This window comes from Herpailurus yagouaroundi, unplaced genomic scaffold, assembly GCF_014898765.1.
Source record: "Herpailurus yagouaroundi ecotype Mexico unplaced genomic scaffold, PumYag 181, whole genome shotgun sequence".
In the NCBI taxonomy this organism is placed as follows: domain Eukaryota; kingdom Metazoa; phylum Chordata; class Mammalia; order Carnivora; family Felidae; genus Herpailurus; species Herpailurus yagouaroundi.
In genome coordinates, this window is record NW_024412412.1 from 20,489,547 (window position 1) to 20,513,616 (window position 24,070).

General features: G+C 38.9%; 1 protein-coding gene across 6 annotated transcripts in view; it reads left to right on the forward strand.

Moving 5' to 3' along the window:
• Window positions 1–24,070, forward strand: part of MTUS1 (microtubule associated scaffold protein 1) — a 173,665-nt gene that overhangs the window by 95,835 nt on the left and 53,760 nt on the right. For 4 of the 6 annotated variants that reach the window (XM_040490060.1, XM_040490059.1, XM_040490062.1 and 1 more), the window contains 2 exons: window positions 4,893–5,027; window positions 9,352–9,390. In XM_040490060.1, coding sequence (XP_040345994.1) covers window positions 4,893–5,027; window positions 9,352–9,390 — 174 coding nt within the window. The remainder of the gene's footprint in view (window positions 1–4,892; window positions 5,028–9,351; window positions 9,391–24,070) is intronic. The other 2 variants (XM_040490061.1, XM_040490063.1) reach the window with 1 other exon arrangement.

The window sequence follows — 24,070 nt, forward strand, 5'->3', positions numbered from 1 at the left end:
TTTATTTATTTTTGGGACAGAGAGAGACAGAGCATGGACGGGGGAGGAGCAGAGAGAGAGGGAGACACAGAATCAGAAACAGGCTCCAGGCTCTGAGCCATCAGCCCAGAGCCCGACGCGGGGCTCGAACTCACGGACAGTGAGATCGTGACCTGAGCTGAAGTCGGACGCTTAACCGACTGCGCCACCCAGGCGCCCCAAGACTCCACATGTTAAGGGCTCAGTTTTGCAAGGCCGTCCTCCCCCTTGGAGATGCCACCTGTAAGTCCGGGTTGTCCCCTGTGCTGCTCACTACCCAGGTGTACTCGGGAGGTTTCAACGACTCCTGTCTTGGGTCTGATAAATTGGCTAGAGCAGCTCACAGAACTCAAGTAAGCATTTACTTACATTCGTCAATTTACTATAAAAGGACATAACAAAGAATGCAGATGAACATTTGGGTGGGATTGATGTGTAGGGCAAGGTACATGAGAAGGGTGAGGAACGCATATCCCCTTTCGAGGCTGCTACTCTCCCAGCTGCTGCGTGTGTCCAACTCCATAGTTGGGGACTCTCCCAACTCCATAGTTGGGGACTTTTATGGAGACTTCATGTCATAGGCATGATTGATCATTAAGTGGATTTTTAGTGCTTTTCCCTTCTTAAGAAAATGAAGGGCAGGGACCGAATATTCTAAGATTCTAATCATGACCTGGTCTTGCTAGGGACCAGCCCCCATCCAGCAACCCGCATAGAGTCACCTCATTAGAACAAAAGATACTCCTTGTCACCTAAGAAATTATAAGGATGTCAGGAGACCTGTGCGAGGAATTGGGGGCAGAGACCCAATATATATTTTCTGTTATCTCACAGGTACTGACTACCATGTTTATTTAGTGAGGGTCCTGTGAGGGCATATATGTACTATTTCCAAACTTGATTTTCAAACCCACTCATTATACACAGAGAGATGAAAGGAGGCAGGCAAGGCAGTGGCTGAGTCAGGACCAGAACTCGGTTATCATAGATTCTCTTCCATTACTTGAAACTATGATATTAATATTTTGCAACTTTTGCCACCAAGTGTTTATCATTTGGGTGTGATAGCTCTGGACAGGGGAAAACTGAGATACCTTCATGATACCCAACCAGCTTCCTTGTTAGGAACTGAAAATAGAGGACAGGAGAAATACTTTTAGGACATCATGCCTCATAGACAAGTACATCCTTCAAGTTGGGGTTTACTAGAAAGCAACGCACCAGCTGGAGAGTATTTAGGGAATTGAAAGATGTGTAATTGTTGGTCATAAAAGTGTGTGCAGCCCAGCCCAGCTTGTGTCTGCTATTACTGAACCGGGAAAAAGCGAAGGTGGGCCATGTGTATATAGATCGTCAGAAAGAGTGTGTGTGTGTGTGTGTGCGCGCACACACACACACGTGTAAGTGTATGTGTGTAAATGACTGTACCTAGTCAAACTCAGAAATTGTATCCTTCTATAGGAATTTTGACCCTCCCGTGTTAGAAAGTTGATGATAGATCTGGTGCTAGACCTGGTGTTTATGCTGAGCCTGAAGACTGGTGCTTTGTTTCCAGGACAACACCTCCTGTCTGTGTGTGACAGGGAGCCAAGGGACAGGACTATTGTGCCTCATGGGAAATTCATCTTGTGCTTTAGTGAGAAATCCTTTTAGTCTGTTTTTTGGAAACTGAAAGTCTTTGTGTTTAAAGCTTAGAAAGGAAAAGTATGAATAAATCTAGGATCATACGATTTTCTATTAACTCTGTAAATTAAACTCAACTTCTCACAATCTGAATAGGTGACTTATTTTTTCTGCCGACTATAATTTTAAAAATGTTTCAAGAAAAGTAAGACTAAAATGAAATTGTTATAATACATGGTCAAGAGTTCAGTAACGTCATTTACTTCCTTCCGGGATTTTGATCTAGCAAAAGCTGAAATACTAATTGAAGGCCAGTATCCATTTTATGTGAAAATCTAAAAGATATGCTCTATGAAATTTTGCTTATGTTATCTTAAGACTATGAAATTCTGTCCCACGTCCTTTAAAAAGTTATGTTGAGTTTTATAATAGCAGTGTCTTCAGTATTGTCATTTACATTAGCTCCTTGTAATTTTCAGTTTCAGAAAGACCAAGTCTTTAGGTTCTGGGGAAAGAGAAGTGAAAAGAAGGATAGGAAATTGACAGAAACCTCTCAGTAGGAGGGAAGACTCTGTGTTGATTTGACCTAATATTGGAAATGTTATATGGACACAGGAAGAATGAACAGATGGCTCATTGTAGCATGACTTGACATACATTGGGGAGGAATAACAGCGTGTCTTTATGGGTTTAGTTGTGACATCTATAAACACTGTTGTAGGAGTTGGGATAATTTAGCCTAGTGAAAAGTATCTGTCTTCAAATTTATAACATAGTCGTAAATAAGGTAGAATCTGACCCTTTTCTAATGTAGGGTGAAGAAAGGAATCCAGGTTGGTGATAAAGAAATTTATGATTAGGTGTTGAGTGTGAGAGCAGAACTGGATGCCCAGGACTAGGGGTTGCACGTCAGTTAAGAAACAAACAAAAAATCCAGTGGCAGGGAAATGAAGTTTGAGAACCAGATAGTGAATGAATGCACCTGTAGATTGCCTCTCTGGCCCGGTAAGGCTGTGGTGATATAAAAATGCCAGTGGTTTGTATGGTTAGCAAGGGGACCAGGATAAAAAGATTAACTTTTATGGGAAAAGAGGACCAGAAAACTTTGCAAGCATGTTTGGTTGGTTGGTTGTTTTTTTTCTTGGATGTGGAGAGAAAATGACCAAGTGCTGGGTTTATATTCTTGAGTGCTGTGTAACATGGTAATTAATCTCTTAGGGAAAGCAAAATAGTACTGTTAAAAATCCTTATGGGAGCTAAGCTTCTGGACAGTGCACTTTTTCAGAGATAACTCAATTGTGGAGACATGTGGATTTAGAATGGTGTTTTAAGGAAACACTGATTTCCGCATCCCCCCCCCCCCCCCCCCCACCCCTATTTTTTTTTTTTCCTTAATTTTTTTTTTTTTAAATACCACTTAATGAGATTTGAAACCATTTTTTGTCTTTATCTGTACATGCTGGTACTATTCTTCACACTTTTACTGTGAGGTTTTTGACACTGTTAAAACATAGACTCCCCTGCCCAAAACACTGCAATAAATAATGGTAATGATGTTATATTCCTAAAGTAACCACAAAGTCCACTCGTGTAGCATTAGCAGAAGAACATATTTCACGGGACTTCATTATGGATCAAGTATATTGTGAGTGAACATATAATGTGAAAATACATTCTCACTTGGAGTTCACAGGGCAGGAATCAAGCCACGTTCCTGTCTTTTTCTTCTGCCCTTTCCCTGCCCCAAGTACAAATACAAATCTTAAGGATTCTACAGAGGATTTGGTTTCCCTTTATAATCCAAGGGGAAGCCATAAATGAGAAGAGGACTTGCACCATTTTGGAAGACCCCTTAAGCAACTGTGGAAGATACTTAGTGTTTGTTTTGATAATTATTTTTTGATGCTAAAGAGCTTTAGTCATTACTGGGCAAAAGCAGAAATAAGACTCAGCAAAGCATCTATTTAAGTCTTTGTTATCATTGTTTCTCCATGCTTTCAAATGGCGATTCTGATGGAAAACCAAGTTGTAAAGTATCACCGTTATTTTTTTAAAGTTGTATTCTTTATTCTGAAGTGTCACTGTTCCTTGATGTGCTAAGTTTGCCTTTTACCTTTAGTGTCCCAATGAAGAACCAGAGGCAAAATTAGAGACCACAGCAAAATGGAAGGTGCTCTTTCCAAGGATTCATGGGCATATTACACGAAAAGCATAGTATTTGCTCATGTAATTTTTCCCTCTACCTTTTACCCTGACACATTCCCTGGGAAATGTTGTAGGTCTAATTCTGTGGCAGCCCCCCTTGGCCTCGTGAACTGTGGTAGTGGACCCAGAATTAGACCACAGCCTAAACAACATAAGTTAGCATCATAGTGTCTCCAAGAGTTCTCGGTCTAGTCATTCTTTTAGTGCTTGGAAACAATTTTTTGGTTGTTTTTTTTTTATGTTTATTTATTTTTGAGAGAGAGACAGAGCGCGAGAGGCAGAGGGGCAGAGAGAGAAGGAGTCACAGAATCCGAAGCGGGCTCCGGGCTCTGAGCTGTCAGCACAAAGCCCGACGTGGGGCTTGAACTCACGGAGTGTAAGATCATGACCTGAGCTGAAGTTGGACACTTAACTCGCTGAGCCACCCAGGCACCCCCCCCCTTTTTTTTCCTGAGAGAATTCCTCTGTGAGTAGAGAGGAAAGATGTACATGTCAGTTAAAGATGTTTTTCATTGTTTAGGTGGGACTTACTTTTGTGTTTTAGCTTTAGGACTCAGGTACCTTGTTCCAGGGCAAATGAGGGAGTTTTACCTCCTGGATATAGTAAGGAAGGATCTGGACCAGCTCTCATCCTTGTTACTGTCATGGGGTTTGTACGTCGTCGTTCTCACATTTTAACACAGCTGGCTGCGATTGTTTATTATGATTAGATTATTGGCACATCTGCCTTGTCCCCGTGGAGATGGATGCTCTTCATCGCTGCACCTTAGGCGTGTTTGTTACACGGCACGGACGGCCGTATGATTTGTCTTCCAGCTTTGGTTTGGGATGAAAACTTGACTGGACAAGACACATAAACTTGGATTATGCCAGGATGCGTGGTCACGTTGGTTATGGCATTAGCTTCATATTGCTAACGTGCAGTAATAACTGGCATATTGTGCGGTGCTTAGTGAGCACTTGTTGATTCAAGGGGAAAGGAACAGATTGTGGAAAATCGATGATGTATTTATCTATAAACTAAAATGTACGCTTCCGTATTACAGCTGGGAGTGCCACTGTCATCAAGTATGAGGAAAAACCTCCCAAACCAGCATTTCAGAATGGTTCCTCAGGATCCTTATATTTGAAGCCTTTGGGACCCAGAGCTCATGCACACTTACTAAAAACTCCTCCAAAAGGTATGTTCCTCACTGCAGAGAAAACTGGGAGAGAAAATATTTATGTCCTTACCTTGTATAAAGTTAAAATTGGCAACTAGTCTCATGGCATAGTGAACCGTTGTTTACGAACAATCTCTCCGAAAAAGGACACGTAATACATTTTAACACCAAGGAGGTCAGTCTTCTTCACAGAGTCAGTAGGTTCTCTAGTTAAAACTCGATACATAGAAGTCAGGAGACAGAACATAGGTATAAGGTGAAGATAATTAAGACTTCCAGAGTTAAATTATTCTAAGATAGTGATCTGGAACAATGAGATAGAAATGCACAATTTACTTCCCACCTTTGTTCCAAACTATTTTTTCCTTTCCCCCTGTTCTTTCTCTTCTCCTTCTTTGTATTACTCAGTTAGTGACTGCCGTGGCTACGAAGAATAACTCTCGGGTTTACAAAATATATGGTATATACTTAACACGGAGTGTTTTCATGAAGCTTTTATCGTCAGGTCTGAAGTGGGTCTGAAACACAGTAGGTGGGTTAGTGCTTAGTGAACCGAAAGATTTCTTACCTGAAAGAAACAGGAATGAGAGACTTGAGCTCTAATCTCTGATCCATATTAGAGGTGGCGGTTGTTAGGTTTTTTTTACAAAACTATTTTATTTACACTACTGGTAGCTGGGATCTACTCTAGTTACTATGGGATATAATCATTTTATCAATGACAGGAAAAAAGATCTTCCAGTGTTTCAGTTTTAACCGAATGCGATTGCTTAGTTACAGAGCAAGAAGCAATTAATAATGATGGGGGAGGGGAACTAAAAATATGTGTGTACATTACCTCAGTCCTGGGCTAAGATCTATCTAACAAATTTTCTTGATTTTTATTAGTCATAAAAACAAAGGACAAATAGATTGTAAATGTTTTCTTTATAGATAATTTCAATTAGAAAATAATAGTTGAATGAAAGCAATACTGTGGTTTGTGTAAGTGAACAGGTAAGGGAGGCAAGAGAAGTAGTCAAAACTGAACACATAACATATTGCCAAATATAACCAAAGAATATCTGCCTTGAGGACACCATTTACAGGCAGTAATTATACTTTGGCACAGGTCAATTTTTATCTTAGATTCAAGGCAAGTACAAGTCAGTAGTTACGATTATAAGATATAGTCATGAGCCTCTTTTTTGAGCCCGTAAGAATTAGGCTTTTGATTTGCTAATCTCTCTACTTTTTTTTTTCTGAGAGAGCGAGCCAGTGGGGTAGAGCAGCCGAGGGAGAGAAAGAGACTCTTAAGCAGGCTCCACGCTCAGTGCGGAGTCTGACATGGGACACAGTCCCAAAATTCTGGGATCATAACCTGAGCTGAAATCAAGAGGTGGACACTGAAACTGACTGAGTCGCTCAGGTGCCCCTAATTCCTCTCCTTTTTTTTTTTTTTTAAATGTTTGTTTATTTTTGAGAGAGAGACAGAGCATGAGCAGGGGAGGGGCAGAGAGAGAGGGAGACACAACCTCAAGCAGGCTCCTGGCTCTGAGCTGTCACCCAAGAGCCTGACATGGGGCTCGAACCCACAAACCATGAGATTATGACCTGAGCCAAAGTCAGACACTTAACCGACTGAGCCTCCCTGGCGCCCCTTTATCCCTCTTCTTTTAACAATGACTGAAAGTGGCAGTAGCCACGGTGGCACACACTCATATGTTAAAGCGTCAGGGAAAACCAGGAACACACAGGGTCCTCCTTTATTCCATCAACCACAAACAGCCGTTGCATTTCCTCCATTTTTTTTCTCCGTAAGGGTTTTGGTTTTGGTTTTGGTTTTGGTTTTTGGTTTTGGTTTTTGGTTTTTGGTTTTTGGTTTTTGGTTTTTGGGTTTTGGGTTTTGGGTTTTGGTTTTGGTTTTGGTTTCAAGAAAACTCAGGGCATAACGTGTACACTCTCAGGGCACCTGGGTGGCTCAGTTGGTTAAGTAACGGATTCTTGATTTCGGCTCAGGTCGTGATCTCACGGTTTGCAGGGTCCCAGCCCTGTGTCACACCCTGCACTGTTGTTAGGGAACCTGCTCAGGATTTTTTCTTTCTCTCCCTCCCTCCCTCCTTCTCTCTCTCTGTCTCTCTCTCTCTCTGTCTCTGTCTCTCCCCCACTGTCTCTCTGCCCTACCCCCTTTGTCTCTCTCTCTCTCAAAATAAATAAGTAAACTTAAAAATAATGTGTATACTTGACTGTGTCTTGCTTTTTATTAGTTTAGTGGCATATCACAAGAGCGTCTTCATTTTAAAGGGCTATTAAATAGTCTATTTTCCAATTCCATACTTGTGGACAATTTCTGGCTTATGGCTATGGCATGTGGTACTGAGGTGAGCAGACATTTTTGAATGTGAACATTCATCACTTCAGATTCTAATGACTTCTATGAGATATCCCTGAAAGAGGAATTGCTGGTTAAACTGTATGAATCGTGTTGAAATTGTTAATATGTTATTCAGTACTTTTCCAGAAAGGTGTTGGTCTCTTACCACAGTGTGAGAGTGTCCATTGCTCATCCTTTTCCATATTTTGTGTGTACGTGCGTAAAGAATCCTGTAGTAACTTGAGGTTCATCACCTAGTGAACGTTTATCAATGCTTTCTCTTTTCTACACCACTGAAGAGAAAATATGCATAAATATGGGCAAGGAGGTTCTCCTGCGTGCCAGCAAGTTCTTATCTGTCCATGGTCTTAAATAAGTTTCTAATGCATCAGACGACCCCTTGCCGGGATGGCATTCTGGCTGGAATGACATCACTGTGGGAATCTGCGGTTTTTATTGATGATGATAAAACCCCAGCATCTGAAACATACACCAGCAACTTAAAAGAGGTGTCAGATGTCAAAATTGGATACTAAATAACTTCCAGAGAATTGGAACTTGATGATTCCACCGATAACTATACAGAATAGGGAACTCCAGTGTTCTAAAATGTCTCACTATTGAATTTGCAAGCTTTTGTATCACACAGTTTTTACTTAAGTGGGAATGAGTGATTTTCATTAATAATGGCCACAGATTTTAAGAGGTGACAGTGTCTGTAAAACTCCGCAGATAGAATGTGGCAGCTATTGTAGTAACTTGTAGGTGATGACGCTCTAGAAATGACAATCTCCGGTCAAGTGGAAGCACTTTCTAGTTTTCTTCTAGTGATTGATCTTTGTAGCTCTGTACTTGTTACCATCACTTGTATTTTTTTAATAAGCTTAATAACATATAGTTAAATTAGCCAATTTTACTAATTTACAATTTTACAAATAAAATTGTATATTTGGTGATTTGATATACATACACATGGCGGAAGGACCCCCCCGGTTGTGTTTCATATTGTGTCAGTTTGGAGAAAAAGCTTCAGTATTTTTTTCTTCATATCTAAACAGCACGTGGGCTGGATTTAATGCCTGGCAGTTTTATAAATCACACACGCTTGGCTGTCTGTCATAACACCCTGCCCTTTTTGCTGTGTCAGCAGTGGAATAGCATGAAGTGTGTAATATGTGTGTAAATTCAGCACTGTTAACATTCGCATTACAGCTGTTCTTGACTGAAAAAAATACTCTAGATTTCCTATCATATTTAACTTGTGACCGTGAATTCATATCACCTTTAAGCTATCATTCTGTTATTTGGAAAATCATTAAAAAAATTTATTTAATGTTTATTCATTTTTGAGAGACAGGGAGTGAGTGGAAGAGAGGCAAAGAGCAAGGGAGACACAGAACCTGAAGCAGGCTCCAGGCTCTGAGTTGTCTGCACAGAGCCTGATGTAGGGCTCGAACCCACAACCATGAGATCATGACCTGAGCCAAGGTCGGCTGCTTAACCAACTGAGCCACCCAGGCACCCCTGAAAAATCATTTTATACCTAGAAGATACTTGATAGAGTTGACTCTATTTCACTGGTATTTCCCATATGGGACCTAAAATTTAGATAATGAATGGCTTTTCAAAATACCTTTTTTTTTGTTTAGAAAATATTCTTTGTTTTGTTTTTGTTTTGAAAATATTTTTAGGGGCGCCTGGATGGCTCAGTTGGTTAAGTGTCCAACTTAGGCTCAGGTCATGATCCCTTGGTTCGTGCATTTGAGCCCCACGTCGGGCTCTGTGCTGACAGCTCAGAGCCTGGATCCTGCTTCGGATTCTGTGTCTCCCTCTCTCTCTGCCCCTCCGCTGCTTGCATGCTGTCTCTCTCAATAATAAATAAACATTAAAAAAATTTAAAAAAAAATAAAAATTTTCAAAACAGCTAATTTTTGTGTGATATTTCATTCAAAACATGAGTATTTTACAAATATTTCTTTTATTTTTTAGGTCCCTCAAGAAAAAATCTGTTTACGGCTTTTAATGTGGGTAAGTGACAACTTTAAATATGGAGAGAGAAAAAAAGTATCTTTTTGTAAAGTTATGTTATTGTTGAAAGCATTTAAATGTACTTACAATGAGTTTTCACTATTTTGCTTAAAATGGAATTCAGGTTTGTGGCATAAACTCAACTGATTATGGCTGGGACAGGCATAGGTTAAAACTTGATCAGCATGATTGACAAGCTATCTGATCCCAAAGGATGTTTTATTAATCATCGATAATTTTAGTTTTTTTAAAATGATTTTTTAAAAATGTGATCTAAAGTGGAGAGCATACTTTTTAAAAGAACAATAAATGTTCTTTTAAAATTGGGTAGTCTTTCATCGCTAAATCTCCACATCAGGTTTTAATACCTTTTAACGATTCAGCAGGTTAACATTTTTCTGTTCGTTTTTACACTTCTACTGAACATACTTGGATCTGTCTCTAAGACAGCTTGCAGCCTCACCCATTTGAACCACAACTGGGAATCTAAAAGTTTTGTCTCTTGAGAAGCCATAAAGATTCATAAAGTGTATTCACTGCCGTTCCCGTATTTAATCTATAGCCAGTCAGGTCCCCATGTTGCCACCTGCGTCCTCTTATTAAATATCCAGTTATAAGACAGTTACGTAGCTTCTACATGCAGTGAAAATTACAATGGCAATTTACAAGGGAGAAAAGTATCATAGCACATTGACTACAGTTTATCATGCTTGTGACAGTGTTGAGTGCTAAGAATATAGTGGTGAGCCAGAAATGAACAAGGGCCTTCTCTTCAGGAAATTAGGCAGGAGGTATAAATTTGGGAAGCCCTGTATTTAGATAGTAATTAAAGAAAATAGGGTGGATAACGTAATACAGGTAATAATGAATATCCTCACTGTTTCCAAGTTGTGTCCAGTTTCTCAGCTTAATAAGGCAGGGGCTTGTGAGGGAATTATATCACAAGTGTTAACCTTTTCTAAGTTCTTAAAGCTAGAGAAGACTCAACCATCCAAAGTGACTGAAATTCTAAAGTTCCCCAGTCACCTGAGTTTTAATATATTTTTACCAAGTCTTTTCTGATTTAAAAACAACAACAAAAACTATTTTACACACTTGGAGGTTTTTATTTTCTTTTGCTTTAAGTTTTTAGCACATCCTGGTATTTGGGAGAAAAAGAGAGCGAATATGCTGTAGAATGACTTTATGTTAAATATCAGATAACCTTTGGGGTGCTTGGGTGGCTCAGTTGGTTAAACATCCAACTTCGGCTCAGGTCGTGATCTCACAGTTCGCGAGTTCAAGCCCCATGTCGGATTCTGCGCTGACAGTTCATAGCCTGGAGGCTTCTTCCAATTCTGTGTCTTCCTCTCTCTCTGTCCCTCCCCTGCTCACATTCTGTCTCTCTGTCTCTCAAAAATAAACAAACATTAAAAAATTAAAAAAAAAATCAGATTGCCTTTAATAGGAAGCTAGATGGTATAACTCTGTTTAACTGAGAAACTTCCAGAATGTTTTCCAAAGTGCAGCATTTTATATGTCCACCACAGTGTATGAAGGGTCTAGTGTCTTCACATTGTTGCCAACACTGGCTTTTATCTTTTTTTATGGTAGCCATTTTAATGAGTATGAAATGGTATCTCACTGTGGTTTTGATTTGCATTTCCCTGATGGATAATGATGTTGAGCATCTTTTCATTCTCTTTTATGGCTAATAGTCCACTGTGTGTGTGTGTGTGTGTGTGTGTGTGTGTGTGTGTGTGTGTGTGTGTTTACTTGCAAGATATATATATCCATGGTAATACATATACATATATATGTATATATATAACTTATTCTTTATTCACTTATTGATGGGCATTTAAGTTACTTCCATACTTGGCTGTTGCAAATAATGCTTCAGTGAACCTAGGGGTACGTAAATCTATTCAGATTAGCATTTTCAGGGTGCCTGAGTGGCTCAGTCAGTTGTGTCTGTTTCTTGGTATTAGCCCAGATCTTGATATCAGGGTTGTGAGTTCATGCTCCGCGTTGGGCTGCATACTGGCCAAGTGTGCTGCGTTTGGTTGTTAAAAAACAAACAAACAAACAAACAAAAATACAAACAAAAGCAAATTAGTGTTTTCATGTTCTTGAGATAAATATCCAGAAGTGTAATTGCTAGATTATATGGTATTTCTATTTTTTTTTAATTTTTTTTTTCAACGTTTATTTATTTTTGGGACAGAGAGAGACAGAGCATGAACGGGGGAGGGGCAGAGAGAGAGGGAGACACAGAATCGGAAACAGGCTCCAGGCTCTGAGCCATTAGCCCAGAGCCTGACGCGGGGCTCAAACTCATGGACCGCGAGATCGTGACCTGGCTGAAGTCGGACGCTTAACCGACTGTGCCACCCAGGCGCCCCTGGTATTTCTCTTTTTAATTTGCTGAAGAAACACCCTGCTCCTTTCCATAGTGGCGGCACCTACTTACATTCCCACCAATGGTGCATGACGGTTTCCTCACATCCTCACCAATGCTTGTTATTTCTTGTCTTTTTGGTAATAGCCATTCTGATGGGTATAGAGCAGTATCTCATAGAGGTTATGATGTGCATTTCCCTGATGAATAGTGACATGGAGCATCTTTTCATGTATCTGTTATCCATCAATATGTCTTTGCAAAAATGTCTATTCAGTTCGTCTGCCCACTTTTTATTTGGACTCTTATTTGATTTGGTTGTGTTTCATTTTTGGTGTTGAATTATAAAACTTCATGTATTTTGGATATTAACCCCTTATTGGATATATCATTTGCAAATATTTTCTTCCATTTAGTAGTTGCCTTTTCATGTCTTAATGGTTTCCTTTGCAGTGCAAAAGCTTTTTAGTTTCATACAGTCCTGTTTGTTTTTTCTTTTATTGTCCTTTGTTGATGAGACAGATCAAAAAAATATATATATATTGGCAAGACTGATGTCAAAGTTTACTGCCTGTCTTTTAGTTTTATGGTTTCAGGTCTTACATTTAGCTCTTCAATCCATTTCAAGTTTATTTTAGTGTATGGTGTAAAAAGGGGGTACGGTTTTATTTTTTTGCAAGTAGCTTCCGGTTTCCCCAACACCATTTATTGAAGAGACTGTCTTTGCCCCACTCTATCTTCTTGCCTCTTTTGTCATAGGTGAATTGACCTATATGCATGGGTTTAGTTACGGGTTTTCTGTTCTGTTGTATTGGTTTATGTATCTATTTTTTCAGGACTACACTATTTTGATTACTACAGCTTTGTAGTATAGTTTGAAATCTGGGAGTGTGATACACCCAGCTGTGTTCTTCTTTCTCAAGATTATTTTGGCTATTTGGGGTGTGTTGTGGTTCCACACAAATTTTCAGATTATTTGTTCTAGTACTGTGGAAATTGTTACTGGCATTTTCATAGGGATTGCATTGAATCTGTAGGTTACTCTGGGTGGTGTGGACAGAGTACAGGTTTTTGCTGCATCCTGTGGGTTCTGGAATGTTTTTTCTGTTTTCATTTGTCTCAAGGTTTTTTTTTTTTTATTTTCTCTTTGAGTTTTCCACTGATCTGTTGTTTAGTAACATGTTTATCCTCCATATGTTTGTATCTTTTCCAGTTTTTTTTTTCTAATTTTTATTCTAGTTTCATACCATTTTGGTTGGAAAAGATTCTTGAAATGATTTCAGTCTTCTTAAATTTATTGAGACTTGTTTTCTGACTTGTGCTCTCTCCTAGAGAATGTTCCATGTGTTGTTGAAAAAATATGTATTTTTCTGGTATTGGATGGAATGTTCTGTTTATAGCTGTTCATTCCATCCGGCTTAGTGTGTCATTTCAGGCTACTATTTCCCTGTTGATTTTTTTCTGAATGCTGTCTACTTATGTAAGTGGAGTGTTAACGTCCCCTGCTCTTATACTGTTGGCAATTTCTTCCTTTATGTCTGTTAATACTGGCTTTATCTATTTAGGTACTCCTATGTTGGGCATAGATGTTTATAATTGTTAAATTGTTTTTGTTAGGTTGAACCCTTTATTGTTATGTAATTCCCTTCTTTGTTAGTCTTTCTTATAAAGTCTGCTTTGTCTGATAGAAGTAGTGTTGACTGTTTTCTTTTTGTTTCTATTTGTGTGGCTTATTTTTTTCCCATCCTTTCACTTTTAGTCTGTGTGTCTTTACATCTAAAGGGAATCTCTTGTAGGCAATATATAGATGGGTCTTGTTTTTTCATCCTTTCAGCCAGTCTGTGTCTTTTGATTTGAGCATTTAGTCCATTTACATTTAATCATTGAGAAGTATGAATTTATTACAATTTTGTTTTCTGGTTGTTTTTGTAGTTCTATTTCCTTCTACTTCTCTTGCTCTCTTCCCTGTGTCTTGATGATTTTCTTCAGTGTTATGTTTAGATTCTTTTCTCTGTTTTTTTGGTGTATCTCTTATAGGTCTTTGGTTTGTGGTTACCATAAGATTTACATATAACACCCTATATATGTAGCAGTCTGTATTAAATTGGTGGTTACTTAAAGCACTACATTTCTACTCCCTCTCTCACAATGTTTGATGTACTTGATGTCATATTTTACATCTTTTCATTTTGGTATGCCTTAACTAACTATTGTAGATACAATTGATTTCACTGCCTTTGTCTTTTCATCTTTACACTATTTTTATAAGTGGTTGGCCCATTATTTTTACTATATGTTTGCTTTTACCACTGAGATTTTTTTTTCTTTCATTGGTTTCTTCTGGTTATGGCCTTTTCTGCTTAAAGAAATCTAACATTTCTTGTAAGGCCAGTTTCATGGCGATGAACTTCTTTGACTTGTTTGGGAAACTTTTTATCTCTCTTTCAACTCTGAATGATAATCTTGCTGGGGAGAGTCTTCTGGTTGTAGGTTTTTTTCCTTTCAGACTTTGAATATAGCATGCCACTCCTTTCTAGCCTGCAGTTTCTGCTGAAAAGTCAGCTGATAACCTAATAATAGTTCCCTTACATGTAACTAATTGCTTTTCTTTTGCTGCTTTTAAGATTCCTTATCTTTTATTATTATCTTTTTAAGATTTTAAGTAATCTCTACACCCGTTGTGGGACTTGAACCCACAATCCTGAGATTAAGAGTTGCATGCTGTACCCACTGAGCCAGCCAGGCACCCCTCCTTATCTTTCATTTTTGACATTTTAATTATTAATGTGTTTTGTTGTTGACCTCTTTGGATTCATCTTGTATGGGGCTTTCTGTGCTTCCTGAACCTGGATGTCTGCTTCCTTCCCCAGGTTAGGAAAGTCTTGAGCCATGATATCTTCAAGTATATTTTCTGTCCCTGTCTCTGCCTCTTCTCCTCCTGGAGCCCCAGAATACAAATATTAGTATCCTTGATGTTATCTCAGAAGATTCGCTAAGTATCCTCATGAAAATCTTTTTTTCTTTTTTGCTGTTGAGCTTGGATCATTTCCACTACTTTGTCTTCCAGATTACTGATCTATTTTTCTGCATTCTCTAATCTGCTGATTCTCTCCAGTGTATTTTTCATTTCTGTTATTGCATTCTTAGCTAGGATTGTTATTTTCTTTCTTTTTTTTTTTTTTTTAATTTTTTTTTCAACGTTTATTTATTTTTGGGACAGAGAGAGACAGAGCATGAACAGGGAAGGGGCAGAGAGAGAGAGGGAGACACAGAATCGGAAACAGGCTCCAGGCTCTGAGCCATCAGCCCAGAGCCCGACGCGGGGCTCGAACTCACGGACCGCGAGATCGTGACCTGGCTGAAGTCGGACGCTTAACCGACTGCGCCACCCAGGCGCCCCTAGGATTGTTATTTTCAATGTAATCTGTCTCTTTATTGAAGTTCTCACTCTTTTCCTTTATACTTCTCTTGCATTAGATGAGTTTATTTATAACCATTATTTTGATCTCTTTATCAGGTGGCTTATCTTTGTTTCATTTAGTTCTTTTTCTGAGATTTTGTCTTGTTCTTGTGTTTGGAACATATTCCTGTCTCCTCATTTTGCCTGACTCTGTATGTTTGTTTCCATGTTGTGGGGCCCAGAAGCCCACCCCACCACCACCAGCCCCCCCGCCCCAGTCATCTAAATGAGGCATTCCATGGTGCTTCCTTTTTGGGGCTGTGTGTTCATTCCTCTTTCATTGGATCCTTGCTTTTGTGGACAAACTGGTGTGTGGGGCCAGTCCTCCCCCAATTCCTGGAAGGAGCTGCTTTGGAAGGGTACCATTCTGCCTGAGGCTGCCTGTTGCATGTTGCAGATAGAAGCTCCTTGGGTGGTGGCGGAGGGGAGACTGGTCCCAACTAGGGCCTCCTGCTGGGTGAGATGGGGCTGGAGCCACTTTGGAGATGTGTTGAAGAGGGCACATCCATAGGGGAGTACTGAGGCAGGGCAGGTGGTGCTAGTGATGTAGAGGACGAATGTCAGAAGTGGAGTCCACCAGTGTTGGGCCAGCTAGGCAGGAGGGCAGAAAAATGGCACTCACTGGCACTTCCGTCCTGGAGAAAGTTCCTATAATCCCTGCCTCCTCAGCACATGTCTTAAACTTAGCAAATGTCTTTCATTTATAGCCCAGGTGCTTTTCAAACTGCTCCTGCTTTGCTGTGTCTCAGAGCAACTAAGTTTGTGCACAGGCCTTTTAAGAATGGAGTAGTGGCTTTCTGTAGTGCTCCAGCTCTTCTAGGGTTGAAGTCCCATTGATTTTCAAACACAGATGTTATAGGGACTCTATAACAAGGCCCTTAGGGTGAAGGTGCCCAATGTGGGGCTTGAACCAACCCTTGCTCCTCAGGGAGGATCTCTGGGCCTGTGACAGAGCTCCTGCTTGTGTGCTGCTGTGCTGGAGGTATGGGTCCCATGCATATTGTGTCTCTGCCCCTCTACCCTTCTTGATGTTGCTTTTCCTTTTATCTGTGGCTGCAGAAGAGCTGTTCTGCTAGTCTTGAGGGCATCCTCAGAGAGGATATATATATAGGATATAGTTGTATCCTATATCCTGTATATATAGTTGAAGCCTTGCTGTGTCTAGGGGAGGAGGAGGTAAGCTCAGGGTCCCCCTCCTCGGCCACCTTGATCTTCTGTCTACTTCTGATGCTCCGTGTGGAAGCCATTGCTCGATGCAAGCTCACGAGGATTTATGCGTGTGTTTTCTTAGAAGATTTTTATACTTTTAGCTCTCAGGCTTAGGTCTGTGATCCATTCATTTTTTTCAATGAAATACAGGGTCCAATCTCATTCTTTTGCGTGTAGATATCCAGTAGTACCAGCACCATTTGTTGAAAACAGTAGTCTTTCCATCATTGAAATGTCATGGCACCTTTGTTAAAAATAGTTGCCTGTAAATGTGAGAATTTATTTCTGGACTCACAAATCTGTTCTGTGGATCTGTGTGTCTCTTTGCTAAAATGGCACTGTTGATCACTGTGGTATAATAAGCCTTGACATCAGGAAGTGTGAGGTTTTTTTAACTTGTTCTTTTTGAAGATCTTTTGGATATTCTGGGTCCCTTGAATTTCCATATGAACTTTTGGGTCTGTGTCAATTTCTGTAAAGAAGTAAGCTGGGGTTTTGATAGAGCTTGCATTAAATCTATAGATCAATTTGTGGAGTACTGCCATTTTTACAATATCAAGTATTTTGGTCCATGAATATGGGAGGTCTTGCCTTTTAGTTAGATCTTCTTCAGTTTCAACAATTTTTGTGGTTTTCACAATGCAGGTTTTTCAGGTTTGTTTTGGCCAGTACTTGTGTGTGATTTTTTTGTGCTTTGGAAGGTGCCATTGATATTGGTCACAGTAAAAGAGCTGACTAAATAAATCTAATATGCCTATCTTAATCTGAATTAAATATGAAATATGGGAAGTCATTCCTCATTCATGTCTCAAGTCTATAACCACGTAAACTTATAACTTATTAACTTATAAGTGATATTTTTCTGTTAGGCATACTATATCCCCTTTGCACAATAAACTATTAGCATTAGACATTTTTCCTTTTCACAGTGTTGTACTGACATCGTGCCTTATTCCCAAAGCATATCACTGACCTTTGATGTATCAGTGGCCCTTGACAAGTAAGGTTATCAGAATGGCAAATTAACTCCTGATTAAATGAGAAAAGAAGTGGAAAGTGTGAATCATGAAACTAACCTGGTATTAGGATGAGCCCACTGAGAAGAAGTCACTGTGTTCGCTATTGTAGGAACAGCTTTGGTGTTAAGAACTGGTGTCCAAACAGCCCATGACTTTGGTAGCTCATCTAACCTCTGAGACTAGTTTTCTGTGTAATTAAAATGATCGACCACTAAGGTTTCTAGCTGCTATAATATGCTCTGACTGCAGAGAGCCTTGACTTCCTTCATATTCTACTTGCAAATGGTCTTTTAGATGATACAGAAGACATTGTTTCACATACAAACACGTTCCTCCAAGCATTAAATTTTAAATAATTGTACTGTCGTTTTGAGATAGTTTTTATCTTTTAAACAACAAATAGTGGTGAAGAGTAAGCTGACTGTTTCTTCATTTAATTATAGCAGTTGGCTAAATTCTAAAAAGTTTAGCCTGTAGAAGTTTAAAAATCCCCCCTTAGTGGTGTTTTTATTTGTGGTTTTAAATAAAATCCAGATAAGTTTATGTCCTGTCTTATTGCTTCTTAACATGAGTAATCACTTCTAATGACTACTACATTTAGCATGTGCAGCGACTTTTAACTATTCCTCTTAAATATGTGGGGTACCTCTGTATCATATACGTAAATGATTCTATGATGGGCAGTTCTCACTGTGAAAGTTGGGGGAAGTTTCTTGTGACAGATTCTTAAAAGTAGCTTAAGTAAATCAAAACCTGGGCATATTTGTAGTCACTTCACTCAGATAACGGAATTGCTTTCCAGAAGTTTCATATCCCTTTATACCATGATTGCGACGTAAGAATGTTGGCTTCACCATGCTCCAGTCAACATTGGGTATTATTTTTAAATTGAGGCTAATGGCATAGTTGAAAAGTATATGTCACTGTTTTTAGTTTAACTGTTAATCAGTTACTTCAAAGACCCTTTCATTATCTCATAAGACAATAAAGAGGAGCAGAGAGAGAATATACTTTACAGGCATTGAATATTGGTTTCAGTCTTGGTCTTGACACTTTCTGCTTGTGTCCTGACCTTAGGCTGGTTACTGAGCCTCTCCAGGTCTCAAATTTCTCATTTGGAATTATGGAATGTTATGGGAATACTTCCCAGGATAGGAGTAATTTTGACTTCATAGAACTGTTGTATAAAAAGCTCTCAAACAATCTCTTCCTCTGCTGCTCTGGATGGTGACGATGATAATCTTTTTTTCCTTGTTCTTAGAATTCTAGGGGCTTATTCAGAGTTCTTTTGCAGGATGCAGAATTATTTTAAATCCTTAAAGCAAGCAGGAAAAACGACTTAAAGTCAACAACCATTCTTATGGGGTCTAGCCGCTGCAATGTATTTAAAGAGTTTAGCCAGCAGTGATTCTAAATAAAACTTGGTTTACTGTTGATTAGGAAGATGTCACACATAGCACATACTAGAATTACCTTGCTTCTACCACACATTAAAGCTGTTTTGGATACCATAGCATGAGAGATGTTTTTATCCAGCCGCCTGATTGTTTTACACAAGATCATCAGGCTCAGGTGCCATGGTGTCTGCCTTGGAGGTCAGAAAATGCACTGCTTCCTGCATATTCATTTACTAAATCCAGCACAAGAGGAGAGGGTTCCTTTTGTTCCCCTTATTTCCAAGACTGCTAAACAGTTGAGAGTTGAAGACCTGCTCTGATGAGGCAATACTGGCGTGGCCAGGGTTTCCTCTGGTGAGAACAGGGATGAGTCTTTCTTTCCTTGTTGGTTTAGGATTATAACTTTTCTGCTACTTAAAAGGGAGATGCTAATTTGATAATGTGATAGAATTAGTGTTCCACATCAGGGAAATGTATAGATTATTTAGTACGTCTTGTTGGGACAAAGGCTATCTTTTCAGCCGGAGTTAGGTTGCTATTTCACGCACTACAGGCCAATCTGTTCCCTATCGATCGAAGTTTTAAACAAAAAGTAGAATGATCAGAGCACGAAGAATGCAGACTTGGATGGAAAAGGGCCTTTTCCAGGAACATTAGTACAAAAGAAAAGACTAATAATTATGACAACAAAAGTTTTAGACTTCCCTTTTGTCAAAAACATTATAAACATGGTGATGGATGTTAAGCATAAGTAGACTTACTATGGTGATTATTTTTCAGTCTATACCAGTATTGAATCATGTTGTTACACCTGAAACTAATTTGTTCTTTGTCAAAAATTATAAACAATACAAATAGCAAACAACAAACCAGGATGATGTATGTAACACGTAACATGTACAGATCTTCCACATCAGCACATAAAGACGAGCCTTCAGGAGAAGAGTGAAATGGTCAGACATGAAAGAAAAAAAAAGGAAGTTGTAGGAAACATGAAAGAGTATACAAATTGCTAATCAAAATATGTGCTGTCAGTACTTGTATGTTTTTAACAGCAATACCTGGTGTTGGTGAGTGAGTAAGGAACAGGTGCCACGTACATACTACTGAGGGTGTGTAAATTCTCACAGCCTTTCTGGAGGCACCGTGGGGTCATGGAACAGGAGTCTTCTACCCGGGCATTCCATTTATGGGAGTTGTTTAAAGGGAAAAAAAATCGACTTATGTGTTCATTGCCTTTCACAATTGTTTAGGAGGGAAAATTGGAAACAGCCTGAAAGATTTAAATGACACCTGTGTTTTAAATTAAACCACCTGTGTAAATTATGTTTGCCGACATTTTAATGACATTTGCAAAGCCATTAAAAGGCAACCAAGAGGGTTAGTTGATGCCTTGGAAAAATACGTGGGAAGTTTTTAAGTTTACTAAATTTACTAAGTTTGTATTAAGTGTAAAAATCGGTTACAGAGCATTATGATGTAAAAGTAATTTAACTTCTTTTTTTTTAATATTCTATGGGTTTTGTTTTTTAAAACGTTTTACATAGATAATATCACTTTCATTTTTGGGAGACCAAAGAAATAAAAGACATAAAAGACAACATCACTGATCTTGGAGAGCTTATAATCTTACAGGGTTGGGGGGAGTGTGAAGGATGCAATTTTTTCTAATTGTTTTATGTGAATCTTAAGATAATTTTTCACAATATAGGCATTCTTCTTCCTATTGAGGAAGAGGACATTGTGGAAAGATTGGACCCTGAATTGAACTTCCTACAACTGGAACAGAGATTTGAACACAAGACAGTAAAGATTGTGAAGCATAAAAATGAAGAAAATGTGGGAATAGTGTTGTGTTAGGGAAAGTAAGGAGATAAACATTCAGATGCATACAGTTGGTGTTAGAGTTCTAGAAGAGGTTGGATAGAGATGCTTGAATCCCTGGTTTATATATTCATTTTCTGCAGATTCTTTATGATCATTAACAGTAAACATATCAGTCCCAGTGTGGTTGCGTTTCCTAGCACTTAAGCAGCCCTGCACGGTGTATGCTTGAATCCTATCTAGTCATAATGTCAGTGTTATTTTTACTTTTTTAATCAATTATTTTTCAAAATTTACATCCAAGTTAGTTAACATATAATGCAGTAATGATTTCAGGAGTAGAATCCGGCAATTCATCCCTACGTAGAATACCTGGTGCTCACCCCAGCAAGTGTCCTTCCTAATGCCCCTTGTCCATTTAGCTCATCCCCCTAGCCACAGCCCCTCCAGCAACCCTCAGTTTGTTCTCTGTATTTAAGAGTCCCTTATGTTTTGTCCTCTTCCCTGTTTTTATATTATTTTGTATTCCCTTACTCTATGTTCATCTGTTTTTTATCTTAAATTCCATATATGAGTGAAATCATATGATATTTGTCTTTCTCTGACTAATTTAGCTTAGCATAATATGCTCCAGTTCCATACACATTGTTGCAAATGGCATGATTTCATTCTTTTTGATTGCTGAGTAATACTCTATTGTATGTATATACACAACATCTTCTTTATCCATTCATCTGTCAATGGACATTTGGGCTCTTTCCATACGTTGGCTGTTGTTGATAGTGCTGCTATAAACATTGGGGTGCACAGTCCCCTTCAAAACAGCACACCTGTATCCCTTGGATAAATACCTAGTAGTGCAATTGCTGGGTCGTAGGGTAGTTCTATTTTTAGTTTTTTGAGGAACCTCCATACTGTTTTCCAGAGTGGCTGCACCAGCTTGCATTGCCACCAACAATGCAAAAGAGATCCTCTTTCTCCGCATCCTCCCCAACATCTGTTGTTGCCTGAGTTGTTAACGTTAGCCATTCTGACAGGGGTGAGGTGGTGTCTCTTGGTGGTTTTGATTTGTATTTCCCTGATGATGAGTGATGTGGAGCATTTTTTCATGTGTTGGTTGGCCTTCTGGATGTCTTCTTTGGAGCAAGTGTCTATTCATGTCTTTTGCCCATTTCTTCACTGGATTATTTGTTTTTTGGGTGTTGAGTTTGATAAGTTATTTATAGATTTTGGATACTAACCCTTTATCTGATAGTTAATTTGCAAATACCTTCTCCCATCCCATCGGTTGCCTTTTAGTTTTGATGGTTGTTTCCTTTGCCGGTAATTTTACTGTTCTTTAAATCGGGTCTGATTAAACACACACGCGTGCGCGCACGCACACACTTTCACAGACTGCATTTGAATCTGTGGTTCTTGTTTGAATGTACTGTAATACTATAACGTATTCATCTGCCAAATACTTACATCATCCATATCACATCTTTGTTTTTAAACCTTGCTAAAGCCTTTCCGCAGTTTTTTAATGGTTTGTCATTATTTGTGTCATTAATGGAAACTCAGCTGATTCTGTAGGCTTTTTATACAATTATTTTATAGAATTATTATAATTTTATAGAATTATAGATAGAATTATCACTTTAACTTAAAAGTCTGTTTTGTTTTGTTTTGTTTTTTGGTACTGTGATCTTTTTTTTTTAAATAGGAAAATACAGAAACCTATGGCAAAAACATTGAAAATCCTGCCTACTCCAACTCAGAGCATTGGTGACTATCTGTATACTTCCTTCAATATTTTTTATTCTTTAAGTTGAGATCCTACTATACATAAAATTTTAAATCATGGTTTTGTTTTTCCACTTGAAATCCTAACACAAGCTTTTCTGCCCTTCATAAAAACTCGTCTTACTCCTAATTTTTAGTAACATTGTTCTTAGGTATCAAAAGTTTCTTAAATTTTTCCTTGCTGTCTAAAGATCCTTGGTGATGTTTAGATATTCTCTTCAGTTAGGAATTTGTGTAATAACAAAGATGGGCACTTGCCTTTAGATACGTCTCCTATACTTAGCATTAACTTCAGAAACTACAGCTAATGTACAAGTGCTAATGGCTGATCAAATAAGTAATCAAAGAATCTTTTTGAGCCAATTTTTAAAATCTGTGCTTCCCTATCCACCCCTCCCCAAAGCATAAATGTTCTAAAAATAGTTGTAATTCCACAATAAACACTCATTCAGTTATTTAAAAGGGTGAATACAGGGGCACCTTGGTGGCTCACTTAAGCCACCGACCCTTTCAGCTCAGATCATGATCCTGCAGTCATCACTCCAGGCTGACAGAGCAGAGCCCGCTTGGCATTCTCTCTCTCCCTCTGCCCCTCCCCTGCGCGCACGTGCACGCGCGCTTGTTCTCTCTCTTTCTCTCTCTCAAAATAAATAAACTTAAAAAACTTACAAAAAATAAATAAAAGAATGAAAACATATGAAGTGTTTAGGGGAGTCCCTGGCACACAGATAGTTAAGAGTTGGCCATTAACTATTAATGAAAAGGGTGCCCCACTACTTTGGCTCACTTGTGTTAGATTGCCACTAGGGGGCAGACCATGTTGGGAAAGAAGTGAAACCCCAGCTGGAGCTGTAGTGCACCTTGTGTATATGTGTGTGTGTACCTGACTGCACAAGCAAGAACCACTCTTTCCACCTTGACTTTCTGACTAGCACTTCTGCTTTTTATTCTTGGAGTTCCTTGTTCTGCTTTTTAAAAAGATCATTAGCGAACTTGACTATGCAGGATAGCTTAGTGCAAAGAAAAATGTTAATGAATACGATGAATTGGTAGCATATTTCTAATTTCTTCTTGCAGATCGTCTAGGCTAAAAGATTTCCCTTTAAACCAGGGTAACTTAGAGTTTATTGTTACTTAACAAGCGAGAAAAACTCCGAAGAAAAAAACTGCATGACATCCATAATGGGGTGCTACCAGATCTGTTTGTCATGCCAATATTTAATTTTATTCTATTCATGATTTTAATACTGATTAATATTTTAGTTGTTACAGGTTTCTTGGGAGGAGGTGGGGGGGGATGTGGTTATGGAATATTAATGTATAGAATCTGGCAAAAGGGTGATTGTTCTATAATTAACTCTGGTAAAGCCAAAAGGCAACAACTCAGTGTAGCTTTTCTTTATTAATTCCTTGGTTACTTGTGCTTCCCTTGCCACGGGTACAATGTGTTTTCAGGACCCATCCTGTGCTTGTTAACAAGTTGTATCTTTCCCACAGCTAACCCTTGACAGGTAATTGAGTTTGTATTGACAGCCTCTCAGATGGCAGGCTCGAGGAAAGAGGGAGAGGGAATTACTCGGTTTTTGGGTTTTTTTTTTTTTCCTGT